The following is an 18,180-nucleotide window of genomic DNA, read 5'->3' as shown; positions in this document are numbered from 1 at the left end:
GAGACTACCAGTCGGCTCCCGTCTCCTTAGGCGTAGGCGCCGCACCCACAGACTCAGGCACAGCTGCAACACCAACATCCTCATTCCCAGTCGCAGACCCCGTTGGCACCGCCTTCCCACTCCAGCTACCCTCCCCAATCAACGGCACCATGCTAACAGGCGGGATATACCAAGAGCGATGGCACGCGGTCCAGCGCTCATCAATTTGGGTCATGACGCCCTTGGGGATGCCCATGTGAGGCCGATAATCGTCCCTAACCAGCGTGCAAGACGTGCCCACGGGACACTGACCTCCGCCCTCGTACTTGTCCCAAGGGATGAGCGGCATGGAGTAGTTGCCCACCTGGTGCAGCTGGAACTCGTCGTAGCTGAAGGGGAAGGCGGTCCCGATTATCGGGTACTTGGCGTTGCGGTGGCCGCGGTAGGACGAGACGGCGTCCGGCTCGACGGAGATGATGACGTTTTCGTGCTCGCCGCCGCAGGAGCCGCCCGGGTGTGCGCGCATGTTGCTGCGGGCGTAGATGCTGGTGAAGGAGACGTAGATTGTCGGGGAGACGAAGGTGTTGCCGTTGATGACGGCTGTGTTCGGGCCGGTCCCGGTGGGCGTTGCTGGGATGGTTGTGCCCGTTTGGGAGCAGAGGTCGCCGGAGACGGTGGAAACGGGCCAGTAGAAGAGAGTGGCTTCGCCGGGGAGGTAGTGGCAGTTTGTGCAGGGGTCATTCTCGGTGTAGTTTCGCCTGGTTGAGGGACAGCTAGTCGGGCGGATCGGGCTGTTTGTGTCGCCTGGTGGGGGCGTCGGCACGGCGCTGCGGTAGGCGGAAGAGAGAGAGGAATAGGTGGACCAGATGGCGATGCAGTCTCGGGTGTTGAGACTGCAGGAAGGGGCTGGGTCGGGCGAGCGGTAGACGGGTTTCGTGGTGCTTTCTGTCATTTGGAACGTGCTGCACGGGCCCGTGCCGGGCCAGAAGGACGTGAGAGTTTCGCGAGGACCCAGGGCGCGTGGGATAGTGTCGCAGAGGGTGGTCACTGGGCCGGTGTGCGTGTCGTGCCACCCTTCGCCCCAGACCTTGGTATTGCAGGCTCCGGTGCTGGTCGGATAGGGTTCGTAGATCGTGGAGGTCGATGTTGCGCCGAGCGAGGAGAGCCCGCTGGCACGGCCGTCGTATTCGACCCATTCGGCGTTGCAGAGGACGGCCGACGCAGAGGGGCCGGCAGTTGGGCCATAGTAGTAGTTGGTCGAGGTGGGCCAGAAGAGCGTCGTGTCACAGGTATGGAGCCATTGGCTGCTGGTCGAGGAGGTTGTGCATGTGTCTATCCCATCTCGGGGGAGGACTGGACAGTCCGATGTTAGCATTGGTACTGCAGTAGCAGTAATCATACGCACCAGGTTTGGCGGAGACAATTGCTCCATAGAAGAGAAATGCTGCCCACATGGTGCTGCAGATGGCTACGAGAATGTTGGAGAGAGACAATTTGACGAACCAGAGAACTGTTGTAGTTTATATCAGTACTGGGCATGGTATACTATCATCATAAACTCGCTAAAGTCTGAGATCAGACGTCTCTCGGAGATTGAGTCCAGATCGAAGCCACTATAGGATGCCGCATGAGGCTAAATTCCTATTGGATTTGATTCATCTCATCTGCAGGATTCTGGTTTCTCGTAACCTCATCTGCCGCCCTAGCTGCTGCAGGTGCCACTTCGCCATCCATATTTGGTGAAGTACATTCTTGACCGTGAGGGCAAACAAGACGGCCAATATAATTTGCGGCCGACACTGGCTCTTTGGGCACCATAGCCGCATACCACTGCTGGGCTCCTGAGTTGTTTTTACCGAATACGAACGCCTTTTGGTGGCTGCGGAATCTCGATGCTCACGTAATTGTCTTTTAGTGTGTAAAATATCCCGACAGTTAGAAAAGATCTGTAGACTCCGTGACTCTTGACAGGTCTAATCCAATGTATCTAGAAAGGTCATATTGGGTGTTAACAAAGCCACTTCAACCAGTAGTAGCCCACTACTAAGTAGTAGATTCTATCAGGCTCGACCTGTCTCCATAAACTGTTGTCAGAGATAATAAATGGATAATGGCTTTAGACTGGGTTTATAAAAATATAATTCTTCATACTCCCCTCTTTTTTCGAAGGAGGGTACTGCTGTCGAGGACAATGGAGATGGAGTCAACAATGCCCATAGTTTGTGTGATGTCACATGATGGGTGGATGAGTCATCGACGCGGGTCAATCATGCCGCCTTCTTCTTTCCTTCTCTCCATTCTCCACGCTGCGATTTCCTGCGATTTGCACGGCTGCAGATGGATTGATCTTCCAAGATACGTGCTTAGATAGTTTCAATCTTGATATCTAACTTCGTCTTTTGACTCCCACAATTCCCGTCGAACAATTGGTCCGGTGAGATCGGGATTTTCGTCGCGGGTTTCACAACATTGTCATCCGGCTTTTTCCGCAGTGAAATTCTGCCATCGGGATACATATAAAATAGGCAACTCCGGCCGTCTCCTGTCAACAGCGTGGGATACAGAGTACAGACGGTCTATTTGTTGGGCATTCCGCGGTATGTATCCGGTGGAATGTTGGACACATTCTTCGTGGATTCCCACCCCTGATTTGCATCAGACCTACCGGATTTGTCCATGACTGACTCCCACATAGCGGTCTAGTTAGTCCATGTGGCCGACTCGCTGAAGCCTGTTCGTCGCGCGCATTCTTCACATCAAGTTCCCACAGAATCAATAGTTCTGGCCACGCTCTCGTGACTGCAATTGGAAGTGTGGAGCTGTAAGATCTTCCGGGGCCGCAGAGAACTAGTCGGGAGACCAACGTGTTGGATTCTCTTCTCTCATTGGCCCAGTTCCTACAGAAGACGTACGCGCATTCGGTTTCGATTGCTAGTGACCTATTGCCTGCCTACCTACCTAAGGTACCTCTACCTACCCGACGTGGTAGGAGGAACAACCCAAGGTCCTCCAGCTTTCCAGTTTTACGCTCATGCTCTGGGGTTTGGATATCTTTCGCTCTGATCGACCCGCCCTCCCGCCTCACTATCGAGTCAGGCTGTATCCGCCCACCAAACAGCGTTCGGCATTCTATCCCGTGAGGGCTTTTGACTCCTGTTCCAGATCCGATTTTCATCGTTTCTAGCTGCCGTGTGTACCACAGGGTCTCCTGACGCTGGCCGTTAGGCTTGGATACCCAGTAGGGGCGCAAATCTATTCTCCACCAAGGAGATCTCGCCGCTGCTTTATTTATAGACGTGGACACTATTGTCACGTCCGTCCTTATTACGATGGGCTCCTCTGGTGCTCCTTTAAACTCGGCCATATCTCGCCCAACTTTAGATATCGGTGCTATCTTACGATCCTGGAACCCGATCTCCGCTGTTCTCTCCTCGCCCAGTGATTGGAGCTCCTTTACTCGTTATTTTTACTCTGCTGGTCAGGATGGAACCGTGAATTGGACCAAAGTAGTGTTTCTGACCACATTCTGCTTCGTCATGGCCGGGTGTGGGCTTTTTTCTTCGTTGACGTGGCGGACACTCGGCAGGCCGTCTCATGAAAGAAGTCGGCTTCGTCGCGGGTTGCGGAGGAACCACTCCAAGGCTTCTGCGGAAGAGACAATAACTTCTTCCGATGAAGAAGAATTCGATAGCAAGACCTCTCTGCGCCCTGGCACAGATAGCACGGTCCCTGAAAAAGAAGCCCCGCCGCACCATCAAGAGAAGTCGGAAGAAGGTGAGTCGGGACTCCTTCCCATCCTTGTTATCGGCCGGACTGACTGACCCCAATCAGCACACGATACAGACCCCGGCTTACTGAAGAAACACTCTTCGTATCTCTCCTATTCGACCTCTGTTGCTACCTATCCGTCTGTCCGGACATTCTACCGTCCCCACCCGCAGATGGACAAATTGCCAACCAAACCCTCCCCGATCCCGTTGTTGGTTTTCGTCCACGGGCTCGGGGGCTCTTTGGCGCAGTTCAATCATCTCCTTACCACCTTGTCAAATGTCGGGCCATGCTTTGGGATTGACCTCCCCGGTTGTGGCCTGTCGGACTTCGCCCCGACTTCGTGGGATGCGTACACGGTCGATGCAATGGCGGAGCTACTGGCCACCTCCATTGATCAGCACCGTGATAAAGAGGCCGGGCAAGGCGTGATCCTGATCGCTCATAGCCTCGGCTGCTCGTTGTCCGCGCTTTTGGCCTCCTCCGCCTCGTCATTAGGCGGGGACCTGAAACAACACATTCTGGGACTGATCGCCGTATGCCCTCGCGCATCTCCTCCGAGCCCCAAGGAAGTCACGAGCTTCCGCCGCCTCCTCCAAATCCCAGGGCCTATCTTTGATATCTGGCGTTGCTGGGATCGAAGAGGCGGCTTGCATAGTGCCAGCGTCAACAGGCTTGTTGGCGCCGGTGCCGACCCCGACACCCGGCATCTCCAAGTGCGGTACAATAAGCAGAGCAAAACCGCGGTCTGGAGACGGATGGCTTGGGGGACCCTTCCGGAATACGACAGCAGTGGTAAGCCGACCGGCGGTATCCCGGGACGCGATATCTGGGCTGGTGTGACTCTGCCTGTGCTTCTTGTGGCCGGAGAATCAGACGCCGTTACGAAACCTGGGGAGCTCCGGAAAATCCTCAACTTTTTTGGAGATACGAAGTCCCAAGACCAGGACATCACCCACCGCGCTCCTGATGCGTCTCAAATCCACGACCAAAAGCCTGACTCTGGCGATGTTCCAGCATCCTGTGTGGAAAAGGATGCTGATCATCAGGCCGAGACGAAGCCAGCCCGGACCAAACGCTGTGTCAAGACCGTCGTTCTCCCTGCACCGGCCTCTCACGCGCTTATCTACGATCGTGCGACGTATCGCACTCTGTCAGGGATCATCCAAGACTTCCTCCGAAAACACGTTGACCACCGTCTCAGCCTGGGATGGCAGCTGCAGCATCTCAACACTTCTGGCAAGTGGGATGTGAAAAACCTGGTCAAGTGGCAGAAGGTCCCCCCTGTCTCGGAGCGGATCGCCGACACTTTTGTCGCTCTCAAGATGCTGCGGGAGGTGGACGAGGAGCATAATCCGCAACTGTTTGCTCAGAAGTACCGCGACCAGATCTACGCGGTGATTGACATCAGTTACGAGAACCCGGTGTACAACCCGGCCTCGCTGGAACGAGGCGGCATCCACTACCACAAGCACCCCACCGTCTCCAAGATCCCTCCGACACCCGACGAGACGCGGGATTTCATCGCTCTGGTAGATCGACTCCAGGGTGAAATCACCGAGCAGATGGAAAAGTCCGGGGACCGTGAGCGCCCGGTGGTGGGCGTCCACTGCCACTACGGGTTCAACCGGACGGGATTCTTGCTCGTGTCGTACCTGATCGAGCGGTGCGGTTATGGTGTGCAGGAGGCGATTGACGAGTTTGAGCGACGGCGACCACCGGGCATTCGCCACGGACATTTTATGGACACGCTGTTTGTGCGGTATTGTGTTGGGCTGAAGCGCGCCCCGACCTTGTAGTTTGCTTGATGATATCCCTTTTGTTTTGATGAGCGCGTACTGGATGCGAAGCGGTAGAGCGAAACACGAGCTGTATTGTTTGTATGATAGAATTACATGATATCCTTACCAATATGAATTTCTCTAATACTGAGTACTGTACTTTAGTAAGAACCATTCATGAGCTGGAGGTCTACTAGACATACTCCGTAGTATCTGAAGCAGTGACCAAATCGACTAACTCGATATAGACTAGCGTGTGTAATGTATGCCTCAGGTATATACGCTAAACCACAAAAAGAGAAAACAGGTTAGGGTACAGCTAGACCCATTCCGGCCTAGCGCGCAGCCGACACACAACCGAGAAAGTCCATCGATTATTCTGTTGTGTGCGAATTTCGAGGCCGCCTCCGTCCGACTCCCCGACCGACTTCAACGACGACAACGACACCCATCCCACCTCCCGCCTCCCTCCCTCCCTCAACTCGCCCCCTCCGTTCACCTTCGAGGTCTCAAGTCGCAAAAATGGGTGGTGTCTCCGTTCGCGATGTGGACGTAAGTTGCTTGCTTGCTTTTTACACCTCCCCCGGAACTGGACTTGGACAGGCAGGATCTTCTTTCTCTTGGACGAAACGGGCAGACAGGCGGCTTGGACAGATTTGGCAGATTCTTTTCCCACTCGATATTCGGTACATCTACGCTGTGACGCTCGGGTCTTTTTTTGCGCGAGGAAACGACATTGGAAGTTGGGACGATTGAAGGATGGAGAGAGGATTGATCTCGCTCACTCCGAGACCTTCCTTTCGGAGGAACCTTACGGGTAGTCATCCATCGATATGGAGTGTCGAAATTTGACTGGATGCTCTTGCAATATTGCCATGGATGACGCGACTATCTACGGTTTTTGCGTGTGGATGCTACGCTACACGATTTGCGACTCGACCAGGACTTGAGAACATGGACTCTACGATCACGGTGCATTGCATCGATGCTGCGCCGTGCACTGGATGACCGATTGAATCGGTTGAGACCAGCGCCATACGAATATCGAATCTGCCAAATCTGCCGACCATCGACTTGCTGGGAATTGGGGATCCGGGTGTCCATGTCCAGGTCAAAATCTGATATGGGACATCAAAACGCTAACATTATTGTTCCACTGCAGGCGCAGAAGTTCATTGCTGCCTACTCGGCGTTCCTGAAGCGTCAGGGCAAGCTCCCCATCCCCGGTATGTTATCCTTTATCCCTGCAACAATCGAGCAAGGGAATATATGTACTAACGAATACTAGGCTGGGTCGATACCGTCAAGACCTCCGCCTCCAACGAGCTCCCTCCCCAGGACCCTGACTGGTACGACCGCCACCTCGATCAACATCACATCCCATGAATGCAGCAGCAACTGACCAAGATTCAAGGTACTACGTCCGTGCCGCCGCCGTCGCCCGTCACATCTACGTGCGCAAGACCGTCGGTGTTGGCCGTCTGCGCAAGGTCCACGGCTCCACCAAGAACCGTGGTGCCCGCCCGGCCCACCACGTCGACGCCTCCGGGTCCGTCGACCGTAAGGTGATGCAGTCTCTGGAGAAGATCGGCGTCCTCGAGCAGGACGAGGACAAGGGCGGCCGCCGCATCTCGCAGAGTGGCCAGCGGGATCTGGACCGGATCGCCAAGACCACCGTCGACGAGGAGGAGGAGGAGGATGACGAATAGATTCGGTTTTTGAAAGTTTTTTCTTTTTAACTTTGCTCTCTCAGCATTATGCGATGTGGAAACTGAAAACCGAACCTGAATTGAAAAGGAAATTATTTTTTTTTCTCTCTTAATGATTAAGAAAAAAAAGGAAAACAAAAAAGTGCATTTCATCTCTTCTTATCTTTGTCTTCCTTGCTTTGTTGCCCACTGCTTTGCTGCATAGGCGCTTTATGCTTTATCTCTTTGTTAACGTACAGGAGAAAGCGAGAGGAAGGAAGAAGTCCACTGACCACACTCCCTTCGACTGAGACGAAGGTGAAGTGGAATGGATCTAGAGTGAGATGAGGACGGACACCGGGACTGGATACTATTATTTATCTATTTGAGGAATGTACTCGATTTCATGTTCAACCTGCACTATCCGTATTATCATCTCTATTGATAGGCTTCTAACAATCGACCATATCATGCATGTCTGTCGGCTTCCAAATCATGGCAGGGTATCTACAGACGCTGTTTGCACATCTACCCACCGAGTTGATATATCTAGCTACCATTCAACGAATCATATAAAGTATGGCTTCATATACATTTTAACCATGAATTAGTTACTGCACGACGGTAACCTATAGAGACCCATGAGCAGTGCGGAGTTTATCGAAATTATAGTCTTCATAAAACCAAATAAAGATACCAAGGAATTACACGTCATTGCTAAATTTCCTCGATAGCATAATCAGCTCCCAAGTAAAGATACCTATCAATCTGCATATCCATCTGCGCTAAGCAAGAATCCCATCCAACGTGGATGATCATGGATGATAGGGCATAGATAGGGCGAAGGGAGATGGAATGAGCGTGCAGGATCATTGCCGGTGAATATAACATGATGCCAATCTCTGCGAGGAGTTACTTATGCAAGGGAGATCCAACAGGGGAAGAAGATGTATATCTAGGGTCTGTGCGAGGAAGTCAGGCGTTAGGCTAGATATACAAGGGATGTGCGTACGTATAGAGGTGGCAGTTGTAGGTTGTTATTTGCGACTCCATGCTCAGCAAGATAGTGGAAGTAATTGCGTTTGTGGAAGCTACAGGTTTCCATGTTCAGGCTATCTACACTTTACCATTTATACATGAGAGTACACCTGCTGTGGCTACTTACTATCAATTTCCTAGACCACTATAAAGAGTACGCTCACTACAAAAAAAATAAAACACCCCTCCATCCAAAGTGTCAGACTACACCGTAAACAAAATCAATACTCCCCCAAAGGAGCCTCACACTCAATAACACTCTCGACTCCCTTCCCTTTGCTCCATATCTTCCGGATATTCAAACCCGCCCGCTTCTCAATCAGGTTGTACCACATTGCGCTAGTCCGCTGCATACTCGAGAAGAGCGTTAACATGATCATGTCCAGCCCCGTAGTCTCCCAGTGTGCGTTGGTCGTGGGCACGACAATCTCATTTATCAGGAGCCTGCTGTAGCCGGGCTTCATGGCCGCTTTGACATTTGCTAGGATGATGTCACAGACGTGGTCGGGCCAGTTGTGTAGGGTTGAGTGGATGTAGTAGGTTCGTGCACCTGGGCAGGTTAGTTCAAGTTGGAGAAAGAAGAACAAGGAGAGATGAGGAGAAAGGGAGGCACCTTTAACAGGCTGTTCATCACGAAAATCATACTCCATCCGAACAATCGCCGGATCCAAGTGCTTGATCTGGCGAATCATCATCGGCAAGTCCTGAAGGATCAACTTCCCCGGAGCATAGGGATAGCTCCAGTGGAGTCTCTCCAGGTCATGGCCCACATTCCCTCCAATATCTACAAAAAATACCGCGTCCTGGCCTGTATCGGCGCCTTCGATGAGCCTTTCGTGCACGCGGTAAAAGGACGGGTCCATCCACCGGGTACGGCCCAGATTGTAGCCGCCGAGGTAGTCTATCAGGTGTTGTCCGTAACCCTGATCGTGCACCCAGGTGAAGGTGTCTTTATTGGTGCGGTAGGCTGACATTAAAGCTGTGTCGCGCTGGTTAGTGGGGTTTTTCCATCCTCTTTGACGGGAGAATTCGTGGAAATTCAAGGTGGCTCCGCCGGTGCAGGATGCACTAGTTGTAATGATATCAGCTTTGGTCGTAGTCAATAGAGAAAGAAAACGGTAAAAAATAAAGAACAAGAATAAAAAAGGATAAAAATTCACTTACAGACCAAGATACCCATTCCCAATCTGCGGGAATCTCAGGGATTTGGTATAATTCGTAGGCTCATACTTATCCTCACCGACCTCAACAAGAAGCCCCATAGCACTTATATGACGCATGATACGACCTTGAAACCCATCAGTCAGAGCCGTCGTAGACAAACCTCAATCCAGTACTAACGAAGAAGCTCCGGATCAACCCCAAGGCCCCCAGCCAAATCAGTCACCTTCTGGGGAATATCGCCATTCTGAGCCATCAACACCCATAGTCCGCAGTCCACGCCGAACGCTACCGCTGAGATTACTCCAAGCTGCCAGAGTTCATATCATTAAATTTTTGACCAATATGTATAAGAGGTAGATAGTAGTAGCCATTACCTGTCCCCAAAGATGGTCCACCATGGTCTCCCGGGGTGTCTCTACCGCTTGAACCAGAGCTCGACACTTGACTAGGAGGTCTTTGCGGGGTTCATCGCTGCAAGCATTCAGGGTCTTGAAGTCTTGTTCTATTTCTTTCAGTAGCCTTGGGACTGCGTCGATATCGCCTGGGCGTGAGGCAATAGTGATGGCGACATGGGGGTTGGCGGAGGTCCTGTTGGTAGACATCGTCGGTTGGTTTATGGTGGAAAGTAAGTCCTCTTTGGTGGGTAGATAAAACTGTTGCAGTATTCTCAGTAGATGATTCCAAAGTGATTGGGGTTCGATAGAAGTGGTATTTAGTTCATTTATGATGAAGAGTCTGGAGGAGGAACATCAAGGTCTGGTATGCTCTTTATGAGACCAGGTGTTCCCTGCTGGTCTTGTGCCCGGACGAGTCATACCTTGGTCATAAAGCTTCTGACTAACTCGGATTTCGAAGTCAATTCTCTGGTCAAAGGATGCTTATCGCGTCTCTGTGATAGGAGAGCTAGGTAATGAAGCCTGGGACTCTGGGAATACCTTCACTATAATCCTAGACTCTCAAGGTATGTTACAACACCGCTCAGCTACACGAGTACAGTGGGATCTGCCTAGCAGGATCAGATCATCCTTAGCATATGATAGATTCCAGAGAATTACTTAAGACTATTGGAATGCCGAAATAGAGAGGGTTTCATTACTCTTCGGTTCTTCAGTGATTGTGGCTACAATGCCATGATACTGCCTTGCTCGATGCATAGCTTAGTGTGGCCCCATTACTTCTTCTGCAGAATCATAGGTCATCAAGGTCCGGGATAGAGTTTAAGCACGGGGTAAGGATGGATAAGTGACGCGCACACATACATACATCTAGATGAAGCATGAAGAAGTTATCGACATTCAATGTTTTTCGTCTCTCCAAAGTCCTGTCCTGACTACATCCCTTCTTCCCCTATTGGGACACGGCATATCGTATAGCTGAAGATACCTCAAGGGCACAGGTAGGCTTCACAACCACGGCCTGTAAGAGTATTAGTGAAATACAGTCTCGACTGTCAACAGGGATAGGGTGTCCGGAGTTGAGGTAGACAGACTGGGTTGATTTCAGCTGCGATACTCCATCTTTCCACGCTGGCTGTGTACCCATCTTGGCCTGGGACCAGGACCTCGCCGTTGGGAATGACACTGCGGAGTTCATTCCAGTCAGGCATCGGATAGGTTGTTGAACAAATGGCTATAGATGGAAATGAGATTGTTGTGGTCTGTATTGACTGGGCTCCCTCTAGTACAGAATAATCAGCCCCCCTCGGGATGAAATATGGAATCCGTGAAGAGTCTTATCTGCATAGAGACCTGTTGCTCAATTTGCAGTTACCATATTCAATTATTCCCCGTTCTTTGTTACTGTAAAACTAGGCCTACAGAAACCAAGTGCAGTGTAACCATCCCTTTAGATAACTCGTAGAGACTTACTTGGAGACATTTATTTGGAAGGAGCGAGCAATGACATCGATGGTAGCCCAGACCAGCAATCATGTGATGATTCTGCGCATTTGACTTTCAAGCCACTGACAATCATCATGCCGCATAATGGAATGCGCATGCAATCTTCCATTGGGATCATTTGTCAACCTGAGGCATCTGAGAAAGAGCAGACGGGATCATCAAGCATCAATGCCGGGGGAATTTTGTCCTTGCATCTTCCGTCAGGCATTCCATCTACCCACATGAGAAATTATCTCAAACAAATTACAGCTGCGACTTAACTTTCGGCAATCATGGGAGGAGCTTCGAACCAACAGAACGGTGTCAATGCTGATTTAGGAGGAGATGGATCGATCTCGCAGCAAGACTTTCAGACGATCCTGTCATGGAACAAGACCTATCCAGAGCGAATTGAGCGATGTGCCTATGATATGTTTCAAGAAACGGCGCAAAAGCAGCCGAACTATTTGGCTATATGTGCCTGGGATGGTGACCTCCTATACGGTGAACTCGATCAGCTCGCGACAAAGTTAGCAACCCAACTCATCGAAATTGGACTCCGCCCCGGAACGTTGATCCCCATATGCTTCGAAAAGTCAATGTGGGCCACCGTTGCCATGCTGGGTGTGCTCAAAGCCGGAAGAGGTTTCGTGATGCTCGACGCCTCTCTCCCAGAGCAGCGTCTCCAGGCTATCATTCGACAAGTCAAAGCCACACGGATCCTGACCTCCGCTTCAAACCGGGCTCTCGGTGCGAGGTTGGCGCCAGACGTGATATTTATCAGCAGTCAGTTTTTCACAGAACTAGATGTCAAAGCAGACCGGCGCCCGACTTCCGTCGACCCTATGTCAGTCATGTATGTGACCTTTACCTCTGGCAGTACAGGTACACCCAAAGGGGTAATGATTACCCACAGCAACTTCGCATCCGCTCTTTATCATCAGATGAGGCATCTCGGATCTACACCAGAGTCAAGTGTCTATGACTTTGCGTCATACTCCTTTGATCTATCAATTATCGATGCTTTTGACACTCTCGTGGCAGGTGGTTGTCTATGTGTGCCAACAGAGCAAGACCGCACTAACCGGCTCGCTCAAAGCATCACGTCTTTGCGCGCCAACGTTGTCTTTCTCACGCCTTCGGTCGCGAGACTGCTAGATCCCGATGAGGTACCCACTTTGCAGACTCTCAAGTTTGGTGTTGAAGCTCTAAGCATCGGGGATGTTATTCGTTGGTGGGGGAAAGTACAGGTTATCAATTTGTACGGGCCATCCGAATGCACACCATTCAGCCTCTTTAACTGCGACGCTTCAAGTCCACAAGAAGCCACCCGAATAGGTAAGGGCGCCGGCCAAGTAACATGGGTCGTTGACCCGGACGATCACGATCGATTACTTCCGCTCGGGCATACCGGCGAGCTGCTTCTCGAGGGTCCACTTGTTGGTAAAGGCTATTTGGGTGATGACGAGAAGACAGCTAGTACGTTCATTCGAAAACCAGTGTGGCTACAGAGAGAAGCATCGGATAAGCAAGACTGGTCAGAACGACGTCTGTACAAGACCGGAGATCTTGTCAAATACAACGACGACGGAAGCTTAACGTATGTCGGACGCAAAGACGCCCAAGTCAAGATCCACGGACAGCGAGTCGAGCTCGGGGAAATTGAATTCTGGTTAATGGAGCATATGCCGGAGGTCTTTCGTGTCGTGGCAGACACTATCGACTTTGAAGGGGACACGTCCACCCATGTATTAGCAGCCTTCGTCCAAATGAACAGCGATCCAGTCGACACCAAGCCGCTGAAAGGTGCAATCGAAGTGCTCCATCTGTCAGTCAGTGTTGAGAAGGTTCTGGTCACGCATCTACCATGCTACATGATGCCAGCAGTTGCTTTCGCTGTACCAGAGCTCCCAATGACAGTGGCAGGAAAACTAGATCGCAGGAAGCTACGCGACCTGGGCACGTCATGCTTCCAGCAATACAGGCAGCTGCAACGACACAGCTCAGAACCGTCGCCTCTGCCACCGTTTGCGAAAGAGCTTCAGACGATACTAGGTCGCGCTCTTGCCCTAGATCCAGCACTTATAGGCCTCGACGATAGTTTCTTCCGACTAGGGGGCGACTCCATTGCAGCGATGCGATTCATCTCCGAGGCTCGCAAGGCCGGCATCGAAATGACTGTTTCAGACATCTTTCAAAACCCTACACTTGGTGGTCTATTCAGCCAAGAGTATCGGTCAGTGGACGAGGCACCAAAAGTGATTCGACCGTTCACTCTCCTCGGTAATAAATTCAATCCAGCCAAGCTAGTTGAAGAGACCGCCAATAGGTACCAAATAGATCGCGCTTCCATAGTCGATGCATACCCTTGCACACCCTTGCAGGAAGGTCTCTTTTCTCTGTTGTTGAAGGATGCTGGGGAATACGTACACCAGCGCACTCTAGAAATTCGTCCCTCGATCCCAACCAGCAAATTCTGCCGGGCATGGGAGACCCTAGTGCGAAATGTAGCTATTATGCGCACAAGAATCGTGCAGACCCGCGAAAGGGGAATCTTACAGGTAGTATCGAATCAGAAAATACAGTGGATCCATACAACGGGCTTAGACGAATACCTGAAAGAAGACAGGAAACTGCCAATGGAGCTTGGGAAGCCACTTGCGCGGTATGCACTCATCACTGATCCTTCAAGTGCACGTCGATGGTTTGTGTGGACACTGCATCACGCGCTGTACGACGGCTGGTCCTTACCACTCACGCTCGACATGGTCAATCAAGCGTATCGTGGCATCTCGATCAAGTCAGCGGAGCACGAATTCAATGTTTTTATCGAGTACATTGGGAAGCAGAATGGTGAAAAAATGGCTGAGTACTGGCGCAACACCCTTGAGGGGTGTGATTGCGCCTCGTTTCCGACTCTTCCATCGTCCGTACGGCGGCCAGTAGCAGACAGCGAAGTGGCTCACCCGATAAAATGCCTCGAATCACGGTCGCGAGACGTTACGCCCGCCATGCTTGTCCGTGCCGCCTGGTCTTTGCTCGTCAGTCGCGTCACAAACTCAGACGATGTGGTGTTTGGCATCACTGCGTCAGGACGAAGTGTGCCTGTCCGCGGCATTGACAAAGTGGTAGGCCCGACTATCGCAACATTTCCGCTATACGTCAAGATCCCGCGGTCCCAGAAGGTCTCACACTATCTGGCAGTCATGCAGCAGCAAGCCACGGAGATGATTCCCTTTGAGCAATTCGGTTTGCATCGGATCGCTAAGACCTGCCTAGGAGCTAAGCAGGCATGCGCGTTCCAAACGCTCCTCGTCATCCAGCCACAAGAGATGACTCGAGCAGACGGGACACTCGGAAAGTGGTTGGAGAGCTGTTCGCCAGAATGGGTCAACACATACGCACTGTCGCTTGAAGTGCAACTCAGCGCAAATACGGTCATTGCTAGATTTGACTCGAGGGTGATCAAGCCATGGTTTGTGCAAGTGTTGTTAGAAGAGCTAGACTTTGTAATGACGCAGCTCGACAATGCAGGCTCTGAGCAGGCCATAGGAGGGATCAAGCACGTTTCGCCCCAGAACCTCGAGCGAGTCTGGAACTGGAATCGCTCTGTCCCATCGCCGGTAAATCAGTACATCCACCAGACGATTGAAGAGAGGATACAGAGTCAGCCAAATGCATCGGCAATATCTGCCTGGGACGGAGATTTTACCTATAGCGAGCTAGACAGGCTCGCCACGGAGCTAGTGGTGGCACAGCTTGTAGAATCCGGGGTCGGCCCACATCTACTGGGACCAGACATGCTGATACCCCTATGCTTTGAGAAGTCCGCATGGGCCGTCGTGGCTATTCTTGGTGTCCTGAAGTTCGGTGCAGGCTTTGTGCTGCTCGATCCGTCCCTTCCTGAGCCCCGACTACGATCGATACTCCACCAAGTAGGCTCTCGGGTGCTTCTATCCTCCCACGCTAATGTGAGCTTGAGCCGAAGGTTGTCTGAGATTGTTGTCCAAATTGGCCCAGACCTCTTGCAGTCTCCAAGCCATGTCCAGGACCGTGTCCCGAGACATTCTATGCGTTCCATGGCACTGTCGCCGCCATCGTCGAAGATAATGTACGCAGTCTTCACTTCCGGTAGTAGCGGGACCCCCAAAGGCGTGCTGGTGACGCACGCAAGCTTCTGCTCTGCTGTTGACCACCAGCTCGGGCTTCTCAGGTTTACGAGGGAGTCTAGAATTTTGGATTTTGCGTCTTATGCTTTTGACGCCGCAGTACACAACGTGATGGCTACGCTTGTTGCAGGAGGATGCCTGTGCATTCCGTCTGAAGAGACACGCAAGAATGACCTTACCGAGGTCATTTCGGTCATGCGGCCCACGATGGCGAATCTCACTCCAACGGTGGCACGTCTGGTCGACCCAGGAGCATTGCAGGGTCTGGACACGTTGATTTTACTAGGCGAGCCGGTCACAGCCAGAGATGCCGAGCGATGGAGGTCACACAACGTCCATTTCATCAACACATATGGACCCGCTGAATGCACCCCAATTAGCACTATCAACTCTTCAAGTACCAACTCTGAAGAGGCTATGCGGATAGGTAAGGGCGTGGGGCTCGTAACATGGATTGTCGATCCAGAGGACCACAACGTCCTAATGCCTCCCGGATGCACCGGCGAACTGCTCCTAGAGGGACCGCTCGTTGGAAAGGGGTATATGAATGGCCCAAAAAAGACCGTTAAGGCATTCATAGAAGACCCCAAATGGCTTCTGGAAGGTTCAATTGGTCAACCAGGGCGTCATGGTCGACTTTACAAGACGGCTGATCTGGCACGGTACAACGAAGACGGGAGTCTGTCGTTTGTGGGCCGCAATGATAGTCAAACCAAAATCAGAGGACAGCGCATTGAGCTCGAAGAGGTTGAACATCATATTTTGAAGTGCTTGCCACCAGAAGCGATCCAGGTCGTGGTTGAAGTTATTGTGCTCGAGGCCGGGACGAATCCCAGACTGGTGCTAATGGCCTTTATTCAAGAACGCACGACTGCCATGCAGACGACCAAAAGTGAGCCTGGCGTCAAACCCATGAAATACCCCATGGCGGCCACCATCAAGAACAAACTCGCACAGAACCTACCGAGCTACATGGTGCCGACGATTTTTCTTTCCGTGTTGGAACTGCCGCTCACTGCCACGGGAGAGACAGACCGGCGACGACTGCGTGAAATCGGCCGGGCGGTGCTATTGACCGAGGGAGAGCGATTGTTGGACGCGTCCGAGCAGTGTCTTGAGGAAGAGTCTCCCATAGACGGGCCAATACTGGAGACTGAACAGCCGGCGTATACACTCGCCCGGAAAGTGCATTCCTTGCGTTCCTCGTGGAGTCGGCGAAATGTCTCTTCTGGAAAGGACGAGGGAACCACTGGGTTAAACAACGTGCCGTTACAGTCCGCAGGTCTCGACTCGGTAGACATGATGGAGCTCACTTCTTTTATCTCACAGAATTTCCATGTTCATGTCCACATGCGGCTTCTAATGAGCGGTGTAACGAGCATCAGGAGTCTCGCTCAATATCTAGTAGACTGCCAGGCTTCTGTCGCTAAGAACTGTCTTGCTGGGCATGGTTCAACTACGACATCAGCTTCAATCGACCTCATGGCCGAGATCCACCGACATGACGCGAGAGTTATGGCTGCCCGGCACAAGTCTTCAAACCTTGATCGCATCCTGAGCAATAACTCGCCAATTGACAAAGACAATCAGACCTTCAGCGTGTTCTTGACCGGCGCCAGCGGTTTCATCGGCACTCAAATCCTACGCCAGCTCCTAGGACTTCGTCACGTCAGCCGTGTGATTAGTCTCGTGCGCGGCGAGACCGACGAGGCATCCAGATATCGCACCGTTGATGCGGCTGTGAAAGCGCTCTGGTGGAAAGACCACCATGCAGAGAAGCTTGATGTCTGGCGGGGCGACCTATCCCAGCCGAATCTGGGGCTTGACCCAACGCGCTGGGATTCGTTGACTGGAGGCCAAGCGGCCAATATCATCATCCACGCTGGCGCCACAGTGCACTGGACAAAAAGCTATGAAGTCCTAGAGGCAGCCAATGTTGGCTCGACCGTAGAGTTGCTGCTTCTCGCCAACAGACTACCCTACATGAGATTCCTGTATATAACCGGTGGTCGACCATGGAGCTCTCTCGAAGAGCCTGACGTGGTGAAGGAGCTCTCAGTCGCCGACGCCATCCCGTACAGCCAAACGAAGCTCGTCGCCGAAGCCGTCGTCCGGCGTGCGGCGCAGCGTAGCCCATCCGAGGCCGGTCGTCTCGCTGTGCTGAACCCCAGCTGGGTCATCGGCACGCCCGACGAGGGCGTCTCCAACACCAGCAACTATATCTGGCGACTGGTAGCGACGTGTATCAAAATAGGGGCGTACAACACCTCTGAGGCAGACGGATGGCTATTCATCTCCGACGTCGCAACCACTGCGACGGCGATTATCGACGCAGCGCTAGGTAATAGCGTAGATACACACGTCACCGATGAGTCTCCCGTAGACGGAATAACGTGGAAAGAGATATGGTCCATTCTCGAAGGTCTCGGTTATAAGCTTCATGGGAAGGCTACAGCCGAGTGGCTAGCTCTTGTCCGAGCCGACATGGACGCAGGAAAGGAGACACACCCGCTGTGGCCTCTGGCGCACATGATTGAGGGATTCCAGAACGATAGGCGGACAGCGAACTTTTCCCTAGAGAAGCGTGTCTGCACTCCCTTGCGATTGAAACGCGCTGTAGCGAAGAGTGCTGAATATCTTGTTCGCGTCGGGTTCTTACCTGCTTCTCCTGGTTTGCATTGAACAGAGTTATAACTCAAGTGAGATAACTTTT

The 18,180-nt window shown here is 52.1% G+C and overlaps 5 protein-coding genes across 5 annotated transcripts; 3 read left to right on the top strand and 2 right to left on the bottom strand.

Moving 5' to 3' along the window:
• Window positions 1-4: 4 nt before the first annotated feature.
• Window positions 5-1,433, bottom strand: P168DRAFT_304585 (uncharacterized protein; the record flags this gene model as incomplete). Its single annotated transcript, XM_024838857.1, has 2 exons — window positions 5-1,332; window positions 1,385-1,433. The coding sequence occupies 2 exons, from the start codon at window positions 1,431-1,433 to the stop codon at window positions 5-7; spliced, it is 1,377 nt and encodes a 458-aa protein (XP_024692874.1).
• A 2,082-nt stretch (window positions 1,434-3,515) lies between these two features.
• Window positions 3,516-5,546, top strand: P168DRAFT_318619 (RNA 5'-triphosphatase domain-containing protein; the record flags this gene model as incomplete). The annotated part of the gene is made up of 2 exons (XM_024840217.1): window positions 3,516-3,753; window positions 3,811-5,546. 2 exons carry the CDS (start codon window positions 3,516-3,518, stop codon window positions 5,544-5,546), a joined length of 1,974 nt encoding a protein of 657 aa, XP_024692873.1.
• Window positions 5,547-5,996: 450 nt separating this feature from the next.
• On the top strand, window positions 5,997-7,630 carry P168DRAFT_290371 (40S ribosomal protein eS19). Its single transcript, XM_024837195.1, has 4 exons — window positions 5,997-6,080; window positions 6,691-6,754; window positions 6,817-6,877; window positions 6,943-7,630. Exons 1-4 carry the CDS (start codon window positions 6,051-6,053, stop codon window positions 7,235-7,237), a joined length of 450 nt encoding a protein of 149 aa, XP_024692872.1. The 5' UTR covers window positions 5,997-6,050; the 3' UTR covers window positions 7,238-7,630.
• An 813-nt stretch (window positions 7,631-8,443) lies between these two features.
• Window positions 8,444-10,076, bottom strand: P168DRAFT_310897 (o-methyltransferase). Its single transcript, XM_024839439.1, has 5 exons — window positions 9,793-10,076; window positions 9,596-9,725; window positions 9,419-9,542; window positions 8,868-9,322; window positions 8,444-8,804 (listed from the first exon to the last, which is right to left on the bottom strand). The coding sequence occupies exons 1-5, from the start codon at window positions 10,018-10,020 to the stop codon at window positions 8,476-8,478; spliced, it is 1,266 nt and encodes a 421-aa protein (XP_024692871.1). The 5' UTR covers window positions 10,021-10,076; the 3' UTR covers window positions 8,444-8,475.
• Window positions 10,077-11,591: 1,515 nt separating this feature from the next.
• On the top strand, window positions 11,592-18,149 carry P168DRAFT_236258 (acetyl-CoA synthetase-like protein; the record flags this gene model as incomplete). Its single annotated transcript, XM_024833513.1, has 1 exon — window positions 11,592-18,149. One exon carries the CDS (start codon window positions 11,592-11,594, stop codon window positions 18,147-18,149), a length of 6,558 nt encoding a protein of 2,185 aa, XP_024692870.1.
• Window positions 18,150-18,180: the final 31 nt, after the last annotated feature.

This window comes from Aspergillus campestris (genome assembly GCF_002847485.1).
Source record: "Aspergillus campestris IBT 28561 chromosome Unknown P168scaffold_6, whole genome shotgun sequence".
In the NCBI taxonomy this organism is placed as follows: domain Eukaryota; kingdom Fungi; phylum Ascomycota; class Eurotiomycetes; order Eurotiales; family Aspergillaceae; genus Aspergillus; species Aspergillus campestris.
This window is presented reverse-complemented; position numbering and strand designations above follow the sequence as displayed.